Source organism: Leptodactylus fuscus, chromosome 2 (genome assembly GCF_031893055.1).
Source record: "Leptodactylus fuscus isolate aLepFus1 chromosome 2, aLepFus1.hap2, whole genome shotgun sequence".
Lineage (NCBI taxonomy): Eukaryota > Metazoa > Chordata > Amphibia > Anura > Leptodactylidae > Leptodactylus > Leptodactylus fuscus.
Window position 1 is genome coordinate 173,900,986 of NC_134266.1, and position 17,500 is coordinate 173,918,485.

At 42.7% G+C, this 17,500-nt stretch overlaps 1 protein-coding gene across 4 annotated transcripts in view; it reads left to right on the plus strand.

Annotated features, from left to right (window-relative positions):
• Positions 1–17,500, plus strand: part of SH3RF3 (SH3 domain containing ring finger 3) — a 334,675-nt gene that overhangs the window by 285,042 nt on the left and 32,133 nt on the right. For all 4 annotated transcript variants that reach the window (XR_012715086.1, XR_012715087.1, XR_012715088.1 and 1 more), the window contains 2 exons: positions 9,187–9,296; positions 16,757–16,927. Coding sequence is in view for 1 of the 4 variants with exons in the window: in XM_075265116.1 (XP_075121217.1) it covers positions 9,187–9,296; positions 16,757–16,927 (281 nt within the window). In the remaining 3 variants the exon portion in view is untranslated. The remainder of the gene's footprint in view (positions 1–9,186; positions 9,297–16,756; positions 16,928–17,500) is intronic.

Here is a 17,500-nt window from a genome sequence, read left to right on the forward strand (position 1 = left end):
TGGCTTTTGACATGCTGTGTAGAGATGAGCGAACACTAAAATGTTCGAGGTTCGAAATTCGATTCGAACAGCCGCTCACTGTTCGAGTGTTCGAATGGGTTTCGAACCCCATTATAGTCTATGGGGAACATAAACTCGTTAAGGGGGAAACCCAAATTCGTGTCTGGAGGGTCACCAAGTCCACTATGACACCCCAGGAAATGATACCAACACCCTGGAATGACACTGGGACAGCAGGGGAAGCATGTCTGGGGGCATAAAAGTCACTTTATTTCATGGAAATCCCTGTCAGTTTGCGATTTTCGCAAGCTAACTTTTCCCCATAGAAATGCATTGGCCAGTGCTGATTGGCCAGAGTACGGAACTCGACCAATCAGCGCTGGCTCTGCTGGAGGAGGCGGAGTCTAAGATCGCTCCACACCAGTCTCCATTCAGGTCCGACCTTAGACTCCGCCTCCTCCGGCAGAGCCAGCGCTGATTGGCCGAAGGCTGGCCAATGCATTCCTATGCGAATGCAGACTTATTAGTGCTGAGTCAGTTTTGCTCAACTACACATCTGATGCACACTCGGCACTGCTACATCAGATGTAGCAATCTGATGTAGCAGAGCCGAGGGTGCACTAGAACCCCTGTGCAAACTCAGTTCACGCTAATAGAATGCATTGGCCAGCGCTGATTGGCCAATGCATTCTATTAGCCCGATGAAGTAGAGCTGAATGTGTGTGCTAAGCACACACATTCAGCACTGCTTCATCATGCCAATACAATGCATTAGCCAGTGCTGATTGGCCAGAGTACGGAATTCGGCCAATCAGCGCTGGCCAATGCATTCTATTAGCCCGATGAAGTAGAGCTGAATGTGTGTGCTAAGCACACACATTCAGCACTGCTTCATCACGCCAATACAATGCATTAGCCAGTGCTGATTGGCCAGAGTACGGAATTCGGCCAATCAGCGCTGGCCAATGCATTCTATTAGCCCGATGAAGTAGAGCTGAATGTGTGTGCTAAGCACATACATTCAGCACTGCTTCATCACGCCAATACAATGCATTAGCCAGTGCTGATTGGCCAGAGTACGGAATTCGGCCAATCAGCGCTGGCTCTGCTGGAGGAGGCGGAGTCTAAGGTCGGACCTGAATGGAGACTGGTGTGGAGCGATCTTAGACTCCGCCTCCTCCAGCAGAGCCAGCGCTGATTGGCCGAATTCCGTACTCTGGCCAATCAGCACTGGCTAATGCATTGTATTGGCGTGATGAAGCAGTGCTGAATGTGTGTGCTTAGCACACACATTCAGCTCTACTTCATCGGGCTAATAGAATGCATTGGCCAGCGCTGATTGGCCGAATTCCGTACTCTGGCCAATCAGTGCTGGCCAATGCATTCTATTAGCTTGATGAAGCAGAGTGTGCACAAGGGTTCAAGCGCACCCTCGGCTCTGATGTAGCAGAGCCGAGGCTGCACAAGGGTTCAAGCGCACCCTCGGCTCTGATGTAGGAGAGCCGAGGGTGCACTTGAACCCTTGTGCACCCTCAGCTCTGCTACATCAGAGCCGAGGGTGCGCTTGAACCCTTGTGCACACTCTGCTTCATCAAGCTAATAGAATGCATTGGCCAGCGCTGATTGGCCAATGTATTCTATTAGCCTGATGAAGTAGAGCTGAATGTGTGTGCTAAGCACACACATTCAGCTCTACTTCATCGGGCTAATAGAATGCATTGGCCAGCGCTGATTGGCCAGAGTACGGAACTCGACCAATCAGCGCTGGCTCTGCTGGAGGAGGCGGAGTCTAAGATCGCTCCACACCAGTCTCCATTCAGGTCCGACCTTAGACTCCGCCTCCTCCAGCAGAGCCAGCGCTGATTGGCCGAATTCCGTACTCTGGCCAATCAGCACTGGCTAATGCATTGTATTGGCGTGATGAAGCAGTGCTGAATGTGTGTGCTTAGCACACACATTCAGCTCTACTTCATCGGGCTAATAGAATGCATTGGCCAGCGCTGATTGGCCGAATTCCGTACTCTGGCCAATCAGCACTGGCTAATGCATTGTATTGGCGTGATGAAGCAGTGCTGAATGTGTGTGCTTAGCACACACATTCAGCTCTACTTCATCGGGCTAATAGAATGCATTGGCCAATCAGCGCTGGCCAATGCATTCTATTAGCGTGAACTGAGTTTGCACAGGGGTTCTAGTGCACCCTCGGCTCTGCTACATCAGATTGCTACATCTGATGTAGCAGTGCCGAGTGTGCATCAGATGTGTAGTTGAGCAAAACTGACTCAGCACTGCTAAGTCTCTGCATTCGCATAGGAATGCATTGGCCAGCCTTCGGCCAATCAGCGCTGGCTCTGCCGGAGGAGGCGGAGTCTAAGGTCGGACCTGAATGGAGACTGGTGTGGAGCGATCTTAGACTCCGCCTCCTCCAGCAGAGCCAGCGCTGATTGGTCGAGTTCCGTACTCTGGCCAATCAGCGCTGGCCAATGCATTCTATTAGCCCGAAGAAGTAGAGCTGAATGTGTGTGCTTAGCACACACATTCAGCTCTACTTCATCAGGCTAATAGAATACATTGGCCAATCAGCGCTGGCCAATGCATTCTATTAGCTTGATGAAGCAGAGTGTGCACAAGGGTTCAAGCGCACCCTCGGCTCTGATGTAGCAGAGCTGAGGGTGCACAAGGGTTCAAGTGCACCCTCGGCTCTCCTACATCAGAGCCGAGGGTGCGCTTGAACCCTTGTGCAGCCTCGGCTCTGCTACATCAGAGCCGAGGGTGCGCTTGAACCCTTGTGCACACTCTGCTTCATCAAGCTAATAGAATGCATTGGCCAGCACTGATTGGCCAGAGTACGGAATTCGGCCAATCAGCGCTGGCCAATGCATCCCTATGGGAAAAAGTTTATCTCACAAAAATCACAATTACACACCCGATAGAGCCCCAAAAAGTTATTTTTAATAACATTCCCCCCTAAATAAAGGTTATCCCTAGCTATCCCTGCCTGTACAGCTATCCCTGTCTCATAGTCACAAAGTTCACATTCTCATATGACCCGGATTTGAAATCCACTATTCATCTAAAATGGAGGTCACCTGTTTTCGGCAGCCAATGACTTTTTCCAATTTTTTTCAATGCCCCCGGTGTCGTAGTTCCTGTCCCACCTCCCCTGCGCTGTTATTGGTGCAAAAAAGGCGCCAGGGAAGGTGGGAGGGGAATCGAATTTTGGCGCACTTTACCACGTGGTGTTCGATTCGATTCGAACATGGCGAACACCCTGATATCCGATCGAACATGTGTTCGATAGAACACTGTTCGCTCATCTCTAATGCTGTGATTTGCAAAACCGCAACGGCTTTGCAAATTGCAGCGTGTCCGTGCTGCTTATTTTTCAGCAAAGTGGGCATGGGATTCGCATGAATCCCATCCCCTTTGCTTGCACTGTAAAATGACGCAATTTTTCCCGCAGCGGCTCCGCTGCGGGCAAATCACAGCATTTGCGTCCCGTGGGGCCCCGGCCTAAAAGGAAACAGGGGTGCTACCCCTGACGAACTGAAGGGAAGGGGGAGACAGACAACATATAAACCAATCACAAGAAACAGGAGGGGGAGGACACAACAGACAGGAAACATAGAGGGAGAAGGAGAGAGGTCACTGGAGAGGCAGAGCAAGAAAGGATATGCCCTGGGTGTCTTGGGGCCGAGCCAGTATTTTAGTATGTCGGAAAACAGGACTGATTTACAAAGGTCCGTACAACAGATTTATAAATATGTCTATGGCTAAGGCTCCAAGTTGCAGAAATGCAGCATTTTTTCCTGCTGTGTTTTCCTGGCTAATCCCATTCACATATTGTAAAAAAAAAAAACTGCTGCAGAAAATCTTTGTTTTCAAAAACGCAACATGTCAATTTTAGCTGCAGAAATGCAATCCTTTTCTCTATAGATTTAATAAGGGAAAAATGCAGAAAAAAAAGCACAATGTGTTCTTGCTGCATTTTTTTTTTTTTTGTAGCAGTATTATAGCTGTATTTCGTTACTTGGCGCCTTAGGCTTGATCTGTAAGCGGGACTCATAGTTTTAGAACGTGCCAAGTTTGGCAGTATTGATAAATATGCCCCAATTTTTACAGTATTTTGACCCCTATTTTTCAAGACTTCTGCATTTCGCCCTGGCATGCTGGATATCAGCTTCTCAGCCAAATCCTAACTGTTGGCAACTAAATCCTGCCTAATCAGCGCTTGCTTTCGGACGATATCTGTGTTTTTATTTGGCCACCCACTTTTTGAGGATTGACAACAGGCTCAATGGGATTGAGATCGGGGGAGTTTCCTGGTCATGGACTCAAAATTTCAATGTTTTGTTTACCAATCCACATAGGTATAATTTTTGCCTTGTGAAATTGAGCTTCATCGTGCTGTAAAACTTTTTTCCCACTACGTAGGGCCTCAGTCTAAAGTTCTTTTCTCTGATGAGAACTTCTTCAGACTGGTTGTGACTGATTGCAGTCTATGGTACAAGCGATCTACTGATAAAGTTCAATCCAATTAAAGCTAAAAATGAAAAACAAGTTTAAAATAAAATTGTAATTAATCGCCTTTCGGAGAACACCATCAAAATGAAACCTGAAAAAAATGGCACAATCATGTGGGTTTCTTTCCTGATTCGCAATACATTATACATAATATTAAATGGATCTTTTATGAATTATAATTTAACCCACAAAAAATAATTTCTCATATGACTCTGATATTGCCTTTGGAAGCCACAAGGTAAAAAGTTACTATCTACAGAATTCTGTTCCAGCAGATCTACTGCAGTATAATATGTCAGCTCAGAACATGCTGAAGCTATATTTATCCATATATGACACAGTAGGGCTACGTTCACATTTTTCATGTTCAGAGCTGACATATTATACTGACCCCTTGCTGTACCTGAAACCCTGCTAGGAGGAGATAAAACCATAGCATGTATATTTAAAGGGGCTCTATCAGCAAAATCATGCTGATAGAGCCCCACATATGCGTGAATAGCCTTTAAAAAGGCTATTCAGGCACTGTAAATGTAATAATAATAATACCCTAAAAAAGAATGTTATCTACTTACGGATCGTGCACGCTGGGCGGGCATTCAGGGTGTGTCTTCATCTTCTTCCCCGCCTCTTTTTCCTGCGATGTCCTCCGGTCCCATCCTCCTCTGGCGCTCGTGAGCGGACACTGATATAAAAGAATGGCCTGGGCGCTTGCGCAGTAGCATGTGGCTTCTACTACGGCTACTGCGCAGGCGCCCAGGCCATTTTTTTTATATCAGTGTCCGCTCGCGAGCGCCGGAGAAGGACGGGACCGGAGGACGTCGGAGGAAGAAGAGGCGGGGATGAAGAAGACGGCGCACCCTGAATGCCCGCCCAGCGTGCACGATGCGTAAGTAGATAACATTTTTTTTTTAGGGTTATATTTTAAAACGGGGGGCTAGTTTAATATAACTTTTACGGTGCCTGAATAGCCTTTTTAAAGGCTGTTCGCGCATATGTGGGGCTCTATCAGCATGATTTTGCTGATAGAGCCCCTTTAAAGGGGTTGGTCACTTTCAGACTAATATTGAGATACAAATGTTATTGTATGTATATAAATATAAAGTTGGACAATTTTCCAATATCCTTTCTGTATCAATTCCTCATGGTTTTCAAACCATCTGCCTGCTGTCATTCATTCTGCTTACTTCCAGTGGGTATGGTCCAAGATCATGTGATATACAGTCCATGGTCATGTGCTAAACACACAGGGGCACAGTTCATTGCCAGGCAGATGTCTGATTACTATGCTGTGACTATAACGAGCTGTGCTGCATATCACATGACCATGGACTATATATCAAATGACCATGGACTGCATATTACATGACCATGGACCGTATATCACATGACCATGGACTGTATATCACATGACCATGGACCGTATATCACATAACCATGGACTGTATATCACATGACCATGGACCGTATATCACATGACCATTGACTGTATATCACTGATTTTTATCCACTGGCAGTAAGCAGAGTGAATGAAAGCAAGCAGAGATCTAGAAAACTCTTAATTCAGAAAGTATGTTGGAAAATTGTATAACTTGTTATTATGCAAACATTAACATTTGTTTCTCAATATTGGTCTGAAAGTGGTCGACCATTTAAACATACAATGAAAAAATGGTAGAAAAATATATACAGCTGTATCTGCAAGGTCTAACTGTGGATGAGCCAGCCAGCGTCCTTGCAGAAATCTCATAGTAAAGATAGAAGAACACTCCACTATGACAAGGTTACTGAAAAATGGGAGCTAGGGGATGACATAAGAACATTTACAAGTCACTGAATATCCCCTGGAGAGCTGTTAAGTCAGTCATTAAAAAGTGGAAAAATATGCCACAGCTGTAAATCTGCCCAGAGGTGACCATCACATTACAAAGAAAGCTGGATGAGCAAAAACAGCATTGCATTGTTTCTCAGTTCTAATACAAAACCATAAAGCTTAACAACTATTGCACAAGTGTATATACTGCATACACACTAAGAATAATAAGCCATTAATGTAGTGCACCATTCACCAGAAACAACCCAATGACAACAGTCCTGTTGTTTCTTAAACAAAGAAGATATATTTTGGGCAATCCCTTTGAGGCTAGAGCCACATGGTAACTTTGGTAGTGACTCCCGTTGCAAGACCGAGGATTGCAGTGTCACTATACAAATCTTTCACTCATGTTAGTGAATGGAGTTGCATTGCATCCCCAAGGATGCCAAGAATGTCACAAACAAGTTGTTTAATGTTCTACTTTTTGTGATTAGATGTTGCAGTTGCCGCCAAAGTCACGTGGCAGTAGCCTAAGCAAGATCATTCTCTGAAGTAATGTAGTCATATTAATATTAAGAACAGGGGTTTGATAAATCAAATGTAATAAAATGGACAAAGATTATCGGATGATGAGAATTACAACTCTTTATTGTACAAAACCAAAGTAGTACTGCCATAACAGTGCATGATGCATGTCCCTCTGTATGCCTACAGTTTTTAATACAGAGCCATGCAGAAAATATGGAGGCAAGTTCAGTCCTGGGATTTTGCAAATATGAGCATGGCTCCTGTCATACTGACTGTGTCATATGCACAGACCTTTATTTACTAGTGGATGAAAATCTGTCACCATACCTTTTCTTCAAATATGTAGGTCCCAAAGTGTCAGTGTAACATCTCTGCCTGTTCGGGCCTCTGCGCCACCCTCTGCTCGTGTGCTGCGGCACAGGAGGCGTGTGCAGTTTGATAATCTGCTTAAAGTTTTTAGTCGCACTGTGTGAACTCAGCTCTAGTTCTGTGATTGCATTTGCACCACACCCGTCTTCTGCCCTTGTTGCCTCTGTCCATTAAGTGTTTGATTTTTTCTTGCCTGTGATTGACAGCTTTCCTTCCTATCAGGTTCAGGGCGGGTTCTTCCTCCCCTATTTAGTCTTGACTCACAGTCACACTGGTGCCGGTTATTGCCTCTTGCTTGCTGGTATCTCTTGCTGTTTAATTATTTGTATTCTGATCCTTGACCTCTGGCTTTCCTACTGATTATTCTTTTGGACTCTGATTTGGCACTGCATCGCTCTCCTGTTACCGAACCCTGGCTAGCTGACCTCCCTTTGTTGTTGTTCGTCTTGTCTGCGTTTTGTGTTTCACGTATTCAGGGAGGGACTGTCTTCGTGGTTGTCACCTATTACCTAGGATAGGGTCTGGCAATAGGAAGGGAAAGTTGCGGGCTTCAGCTTAGGGCTCACTGTCCCTTGTGCCCCTTCCTCCAGGGTTCACCAGCAGCTCTGGGGAATTATTATCTGGCTATTCCCTAGCAGTCAGATTGTCCACTTTCCATTCTAGAGATTGCTCCATTGTGGAAAATATCGCCCTGCTTCCAATGCACAAGTAGATGTTGCAGGTTGCGAGACGTATCACTCTATTTCATATTGTATGTGTATTTATGGCCCAAGATAAAACAGTTGCTTATATGTAATGATATTAATGGCATGTAGGTACAGTTCTTGCCCCATTTCTCTTCACACTGTACACTGCTGACTTTAGGCACAACTCATCCAGCTGTTACTTACAGAAGTACTCCGATGACTCCGCAGTAGTAGGCTTTATCACTGATGGCGACGATAGGGAATACAGAGACTTAAACCGGGATTTTGTTGAATGGAGCCAGCAGAACCACCTCAGGATTAATTCTGGGAGGACCACGGAGATGGTGGTGGACTTTAGTAATCGGAGAAGTGCTCCGACCTCGGTGGAGATCCAAGGGACATGCATTGAGATAGTCAGGACCTATAAATATCTGGGTGTGCTACTCAATAATAAATTATACTGGGCTGATCACCTGGAGGCGCTGCACAGAAAGGGCCACAGCAGACTCTAACTGCTCAGGAGGCTGAGGGCCTTCGGAGTCCAGGGGCCACTTCTTAGGGCTTTCTTCAACTCTGTGGTTGCTTCAGCCATCTTTTTTGGTGTGGCCTGCTGGAGGAGCAGTATATCAACCAGGGACAGAAATAGTCTTGACAGGCTGATCAGAAGGTCCAGCTCTGTCCTGGGGAGCCCCCTGGACCCAGTACAGGTGGTGGGTGACAGAAGGATACTGTCCGTGGTGACCTCCATGCAGGAGAACAAATCCCACCCCATGTATGGGACCGTGATGGAACTTGGCAGCACTGTAAGTGACTGTCTGCTCCACCCCAAGTGTGAGAAGGAGCGCTATCGCAAGTCCTTCTTTCCAACCGCGAGCAGGCTGTATAATCTACATCAGACCAAGTGAAGATCACTCCGCACAGAGAACTAATGATTATGATTATGAAGTCTTCCTTCTTTCTCTTACGTTCCTTAGCTGCTATGGACTCCTAGTATATCTTCTCTTCTCAGCATATGTGTGTCTACGCCTGTAATATATTACTGTGTATTATCCTGTATCTGTATTACTATGCTGCTGTAACATGTTGAAATTTCCCCACTGTGGGACTATTAAAGGATTATCTTATCTCTTATCTATGGTACATATTCTTCATTGTGCTATATAAAGAATAGGAAATAAATAATATGTAAATGTTGTGTCATCCTGTGATAACCTCTTGTAATAGCTTTCTGTCTGCTAAAGCCCTTATGTTCTTTTTCTACAGGATTCTTCTTCATTTGGCACAGCTGCTGCTGCTAGTGCTGCTAGTCCCAAAACTGGTGCGATCAATGGAGAACAAGCACATTCGCCAAAAGTTCAATTACCTCTTAATGTGTAAGTTAAAATAATATATTCTAGTAATTCATTTATTCTTCTCTGCAGCATAAGTAGATGTAGACAGATGACAGATAGCTGTTCCATCGATAGGGCACACATTGTATTTATACACTTATGCACATAAATAAAAGCAGTATTACATTTGGTTTCTCATCTCTTTATAAATAAATCTTCATCCCTTAATGCAGAGTGCAATGCCTCTACACTATTCTGATTGTGCAGCACAAGAGCTGTACCCAAGCAATGGGGCTCAACTGTAACTGATAACTAGGCTTACTGTTGCAAGGGCCATGGTCAGGGATTACACTGATTGTGGCTGTTTAATCCATTAGGTGCAACAGTCAATTGTTACAGGGGCATCCAAGGAGACTGACACCCTGATCACACCCCTTGCAACATGATTGCTCTGGCTAAGATGTGGATAGGTGGTAGATTGTTATTCTGGGGTACACCTTAACTGTAGGGAAAACCCCTTAAGGGTTTCATATCTTATAAAGTGATGGCCAATTGTTAATGCCATTACTTTGTGACTGGTGGGGGGAGGCTGACCTTGATGATTCAGAAAATGAAGCAGACAACACACTAATTTAGCACTCCATCCTCCTACAGGAAACCTGCCTGGTAGTTTTTCCACCATAATCTGTCTTCATCATCAGCTGGATCAAGTAATTCTCATTACTCCGTGTGAAGGCAGCCAAAGAGTTTATAAACGCCTGGTGGGTGGGGGACCTCCATAAATCCTATCACAAGTATATCCAATCCCCTTCTCCTAGCAATGCAGTAGCTGAGCATGAATTTTTACTCACTATTGTAGTAGAATAGTGATATAAAACCTAGACTATACAGGATAAGGGTAAGTTCACACGGAGTAACGTGCCACGTGATGTGGCACGTATACGCCGTGTGAGACTTTGTGGGCCGTATACACTCCCATTGATTTCAATGGGAGCTGGGATCGTATACGCGGTGCTATTTTGCGGCCATGATTTTGCGGCGTTTACGTGCCACATCACGCGGCACATTACTCCATGTGAACTTACCCTAAGACTACCCAAGGTAGGGTTTTTAGATACTTACCATGTATTAGGTGTTTTTCCCAGCATCGCCTTGTATAATGACATTCCTTTTATAATGACAATGACAAAACGAACTTAAAAAAAGTGTTAGTATTAAAGGGGGAGCCTAGTTATGACATCAAAACAAGACCTGAGTACTTGCACTTGCTATTTTTTAGTATTAGATGATTTTTTTTTACATCTAATTTATACAGAAGCGCTGCCTGTTAAGATTGGCTGCTGTTTATAAGCACAAGCCCAGCATAAACTTAACCCTACACAAAGAACTAATTTCCATTACCTAAGTATAGCACGAGCAACTAAATAAGCAATAAGAATCTGAAATACAAAGACCTTTTTGTTACATACAAAACTTCCCAGTATAAGGAAAGTTGAGAATCCAATAGTATTATATTCATATTCATCTAAGATTCTTTGTGTTAAACTCTGCTGATCTAATATGTGGGTTTTCTGACACTTTCCTGGACATCATTCCTACCTGCATTGATTCCAGCTGGCAACCTTATTTGTCTAGGATTTCTTTAAAGAACAGAATCTGAAATTAAAGACACCGTTTGCTACTATAAACCACCACATTTAGCTTTATATGTCTGGTATTACACAGATGTACATAATCAATGATTTCTTTCTTTTATATTTTACATTATGATGAGAAATACATGAACAATTATATTACTACAAATGCTATACAGCCAATCTCTATACGGTAATATTCTTTTTATTTCATAATTCCAAACTGTATGTGAGTGTTCTCACATAGGTGTTGTAGGGAAGGTAGCTCTGTAGCAGCAAAAGCGCTGGTCCCAACGCAAAATATGCAGGAAATAGGTTTATTTAGAAAAAAATCAGGAAAATAAATAAACCTTGACTTCAGGTACAAAATGGGCAAAATAAAATACAGCCTTAACTTCAGGCAAAACAATAAGAAATAAAATCCTGCTCATCTGAGCAACTAACTAAACAGTAATAGTGAACTAACTATACGAACAAACAAATATATACGATACAGTCTTGCTGGACTCAGAGTACCAGGACAGTAACTCCTATGTGAGGCAAACGAGGGACATGATGGGGTTCATTGCTATTAATGTGAGGCACATGAAGTTACTTCATTATAATGCGCACAACCATACTTTTTATCCACAATTGTGGATAGAAGTACAGAGCCATACATTTCAATGTTGTTATTGAGGTTGTGTGTCTGGGCCAAATTGAAGAGATACAAATTATAGAGCAGATCTTATATCTGTCCTATACATACATACCCTGTATCTGCCTGCATTTGCAGCCCTGTCAATTCATTTTTATTGTATAGGTCATTGAAAACTACATCTGTGCCATTTGTGTGCAGGACACCTAAGGCTGATGCCCCACGTTGTGGAAACACAGCATTTTTGTTGTAGATTTTGCTGTGGTTTTTTTGAACCAAAGCCAAGAATGGCTACAAAAGGAATGGGAAATATCTATGAAGCTTCTTATACATTTCCCTTCTGCTCAATCCATTTCTGGCTTTGGCTCAGAAAAATGCAGCAAAATCTGCTACAATAAAAATCTGCGTTTCCATAACGTGAGGCCTCAGCCTTAGGGTGTTTCTTTTCGGATGTTTACACTGTGTACCCAGATGCGGCTATAGCCTAATCCAGTTCCCAAGCACCAGTGTGGTCACTTTGGGGTACGTGTGACATTAATTCCTGCCTGTGGTTTTGCTGTTGCCGCATCGCCAGGAATTAAAAGTAGCTAAAATTAATTTGTATTTCACTTACAGAAAAGTGAAAGTACCTGAGGCTGGGGACTGGATACAGCATCCAGGTACATAGTGTGTCGCCCCCTACAGGTGTTACCTCACTCTGCTACCAGTCACATATATTTACCACTAATTGCGGGTTACACATGTACTTACATTGCTTCTAATGGACAAGTACAGGTGTATCAAGGCAAACAGCGGCAAATGTATGTGGCTGGGTGCGCAGTATGGCAACACCCCTATGCTGGGGTTTGTGCTGTATGACTTGTAGTGTAGGTGTCGTCAACAAAAAAAGTTGCCTACCCATGTCCTAGAGCATAGAAAGTTCCACCATCATTGTAGATGTGGCTTCTTAACTGCAAGAGTAGTGAAACTATAGAAAAAGATGTTGTGATGGTTGATACATTGTTAGCGTTCAAGAGGATCCATTGTGCCACTCTTTAAATTAAAAATATTATAAACTTCGAATACTCAATTTTTGTTGGAATTCTGATCCAGGGATTTATTCTGAAATATTTTTTTTCCTCCAATATCGGAATACAATCTCCAATCAGCATCTATCTAATGAGAACTTTTTGTAAATAAGCATTGTAGGATTGTAGGTTAGAATTGCTGAACCTGTTTCTTTATCCAGTTATATCAAGTACTGTATGTTACTTATAACTAGACAGTTTATAGACTGACCAGATGTATCATCCAGCATCACCTATTGTTACATTTTAAGTCTGTCTAGTAGAATTTTACAGTCTACAAATTAGATTGGTTAGCAAATCTGCCCCATTGTTTTTTTACACATTCATTCCTCTTGCTGTATACTTTTGCTTCTTTGGATCAACATGGGTGGATTATAGGTTGGATTTGCTGGGCCTGTTACTTTATCCAACGTTATCAATTACTGTAATCTATGCCAGGACAGCTTAAAGATGCACCAGATTTACCATCTAGCTTCAGCTTCTGGTACATTTTAAGACTGTTTGGTCTATATTTGCACAATTTACAAGTTAGACCGGTTAGTAAATCTGCCCCATTTATCTTTAATTTTAATTTCTGCTACTGTAGTACACTGTAGTTTATGGCTGTTGAGGTCCTTCAGTAAAATACCCATGGTAGTGTTCTATCAGGGAGGTATGAAATATATTTTTCATATTTTTAAATCAAACCTACATCCTACATGTTAAATTAAATCCTTTAATATTTGCAATACAACAGTACACCGAGAGGATTTTCTGTTGTAGCTTTAATGCTGCAGTTGAGACATTAGGGTTATAAGAGTAAGCTTTCTTCTTTTATGTACTGGGACATGTGTGACTTGTTATCAGCATCCATTCACATAGGAAAGAACAAACGTGAAGGATTTCATTATACTATAGTGTAGGATAGTAACATAATTAAGATGGCAGTATGAGATAATAAAGAAAATGAATGGTATCTAATAAGACTGCTCATGTGTGAAAAATGTAAGGGAGTACTTAAGTTGGAACAAGGAATAGCAAAACGAAAAGGACAACAGACCCGGGATATTTAATCAGTTCCACTTTGTGCTGTAATTCATTTAACCCTTTTACAATATACATGTAATAATGATGACAAACATTAAAAAACATACATTGACCATAAAAAGTATTTTGCATCCCCCCATTATTTAAGCTCTAATTTCTCATGAAAAACCCTCAAAGGCTGCAATTTACAAAACAAACAATATGTAGCTACAAATAGACTCATATAGGAAATCACTTTGTGATACGTTATCAGGAAACAATATTGCCTTAAAAAGCTCATTATTACATGACATGCATATGAATAGGCAAAGATTATAGTATGACCAGACTTCCCACAGTAAAGGCAGAGACGTAGACCTCCACAATGATTATATACGTCAGGTGAGGCTCCTGTGGCACTACATGGATTCCTTATCCTACAGTATAACTGAAGCACCACAGCAGAAGAGGATAAAGGAACTATAGCACATTTTGGTGATGTTCCTGTTATCTGCATTCTGACATTAATTGACTGAGACATAGGAGAATAAAGAGATTCAGAGAGAAGATAATGGACCAACATGTTTTTGATGTATTGGATGGACCCAAATGGAATTGGTTCCCAGAGCATAGTCAATCCAATGTCTAAATTCAGCACAATATTCTTCAACAGATGCAATGAATGGGTTTTGCTTGCAACCATGGACAATATATCAGTATTATCATCATATGTAGGTCTCTTGGCAGTAAAGAAGACATGTACTGAATATAGTCCCATAGAACTAAGTCTGAGGATCGCCAGAGCGGTCACCAGAAATCCTATTTAGGTCTCTTCCAGCCTCTGACACATGACCACTGAGGCCCAATCACAGGCCTTAGTGGTGACTCTGAGGTTCATGATGTCATCCTGAGGCTAGAAGAGGCCTGAAGAGGATGCTGCAGGATGTCTAGGAGAAGTGAAGCAAGGTGATTATAAGGCTTAGTTCACACGTGAAAAAAGCCTAGCTGATTTTGTCACTGATTTTTCAGCGTCGCTTTTTTTGGACACTGTTTTTTGCATTGGACGCTGTTTTTGACACTGTTTTTGACGCTTTTTCAGTCGCTGTTTTTTTGAAGCTTTTTTTTTTGCATTACTCACCTCCCATGGGCCAACAGTTATTATACTCATGGGAGGTAATTAAATCCAGGATTAAAACCAAGATCTAGCTGAGCTGCATACTAAGTTCAGAGAGAAGCTAAGGTTAGCCTACAAAGCAGAGTACACATACGGAGGCCTAACAACTGGCACAGCGTGGAGGAGGAGGCTGATGATTTATAGAGTGCCCAGTGCTCTGAGCAGAAAAGCACTTTACACTGATTGACTGTGAGATATATATGTACTATGGCATGTACTGGGCATGCTGCACCTTCTTTACAACCTGCTGTAGTTTGTGGGAAAATATGGCAGTAAGTGTTCAGTTTTTATAACCTCTATTGACTCTGGACTAGAAATAAACATGACCCCCCCTCTTTATTAACTGTGCATTACGGTTCTTTCCGCAGCGCTCTCAACAGAAAGTTGACGGAGTTTACTTCTGCTGACTTTCTGTTACAATTATATCTATGGGAAAGCCGCCGGCGTTTCCGTAGATATAACTAACATGCTGCGATTTGCAAAGCCGCAATGGCTTTGCAAATCGCAGCGTCTCTGCACTGCATTTTATTCCGCAAAGTGGCCGTGGGATTCGCATGAATCCTATCCCCTTTGCTTGCACTGTAAAACGCCACGATTTTTCCCGCAGCGTCTCCACTGCAGGCAAATCGCAGCGTTTACGTCCCGTGGGGCCCTGGCCTAAGGCATACTTTCCAACAGGGACAACTCTGGCATTGTGCACTGATGGAAATATTTTTGTTTTAAGACATTCTTCTAACCCATTTCCATCCAGTCCCTTTGTGCTGCCACACAGTAATAGTGCCCTCTTAGTGGCTCCACACAATGCTCATTAGTGGCGCCATATATATTATGCCCCTTTATTAGTCCGTACACATATAATGCTCTCGATTTGACTGCACACAGTTTATCTCTCCATAAGTGTCCCACACACAGTATAATGCTTCATTAGTGTCCCCCACACCGTACAAAGCCCCTTATATCTTGCAAATATTACATAGAGACTTTGAGTGGGAGGGATATCAGCTACATATTAGTTAGGGCTCGTTCACATCTGCGCCCGGTCTGTGTTCTGCAGGTTTCCGTTTCCTGCACAAAACAGAGGCAGGAGACGGAAACCTGCAGGACTCTTTCATATCCATTCATTTGAATGGGTTTGAAAGGTGTCCGGCCGTGAGCGGCGGTGAGCGTTATATGCTCTCCGCTGCAAACCCGTTTTTTTTAAATCGGACACAGAGTCGGACATTCAGTACTCTGTGTCCGATTTTAAAAATCCGGTTTCGTGGCGGAGAGCATAAAACGCTCACCGCTGCTGACGGCCGGACTCGCTCTGACAGGTTTCCATTTTCTGCAGAAGATGGAAACCACAGAATGGAGATCGAACGCTAGTGTGAACCTAGCGTCACTGATATAGTGATTAAGCAGAAAATTGAATTAACAGGAAACTTTTGACTGGTATCGCCAACAGATTTTGCATATGTTATAAAAAATACTATTTCACTTCTGTTTTTTAATAGATCATAATAAAAATGTATAAGGCTAAGCCCCATGTAGTGAGCCACAGCAAAAAAGCGCTGCTGGAAAAACCACAGTGGCAAATCATCATGGTATTTCCCGCATCAGTTTTCACAGAAAGTCCGCAGAGGTTTCCTCTGATGACTTTCTGCTTCCATTATACCTATAGGAAAACCACCAGTGATGGTGCTGGAAATCCCCCTGCATATATTTTTGCAGTGATTGTAAAACGCCCCATGTGGCCCCGGCCTAAGAATAGAATGGTATGTCAGGCTACATGGTATGTCAGCTAAAAATAACAGAATTTTGACGGAATGATTGCTAAAAGATGCCAATTCTTAAATCAATTGAGACTTTAATACAAAATTTTTTCAGGGCTCATTTAAAAACCATGAGAAAACATACGCTATATAATTGAGAGAACATATGTATTGCCAAATGCTTTAACTTTAGTGTGACTTCAAATCCAGGACTTTGGTATTCTCTTTCTACAGGTATTTAGCCCTTTATGCCTACAAACCACAAAAGAATGATGAGCTGGAACTGCGGAAAGGGGAGATGTACAGAGTGACAGAAAAATGCCAAGATGGTTGGTTTAAAGGCACATCTCTCCGCACTGGTGCATCAGGAGTTTTTCCTGGCAATTATGTTACTCCAGTTTCCAGGTAAATAGCTTCATAGTAACCGCCAATGCTTGAAAAAAAATATGAAAATCTTTACCAGTCCTATCTGTCTCCATGGTAAGAAATCACAGAGTCTGTGCAGTCAAGTCAAGTGAAAAATCACAGCACTCTATCACACTTGAAATACTTGGGGTGCTTAGAGGAAGTTTCCAACCTAGATCCAAATAGTTTTACAACTTTTTCAAGCTCAAAATTCAATCCAAGTTCTTTTATATGGAGACAAAAAGGACAATACACATAGGTAACCTTTTTTAGTCCTCAACCCTTCATCAGATTGTATGTTTGTTACACTATTAGACTAATTGCTGTCAGCAATCTAAATATCCATACTTCTTCACCCAGTTGTCACCATTCTCTTCTGTGTAGCACTACATTTACCATATAGCTGTTGCTTTAAGGTTGCTATGCCTATCAGTTAAATCTTGGCTGGGTTGTGGTGGTGAGTGGTTTAGATCCAATTAGGGCTGTACTTCATCATTCAATCTGGTGCTGAGGCAGGGCATTAAACCCGGTTTTGATACTTATCACCTGCCTGTGATGACATTAGTTTTCTAT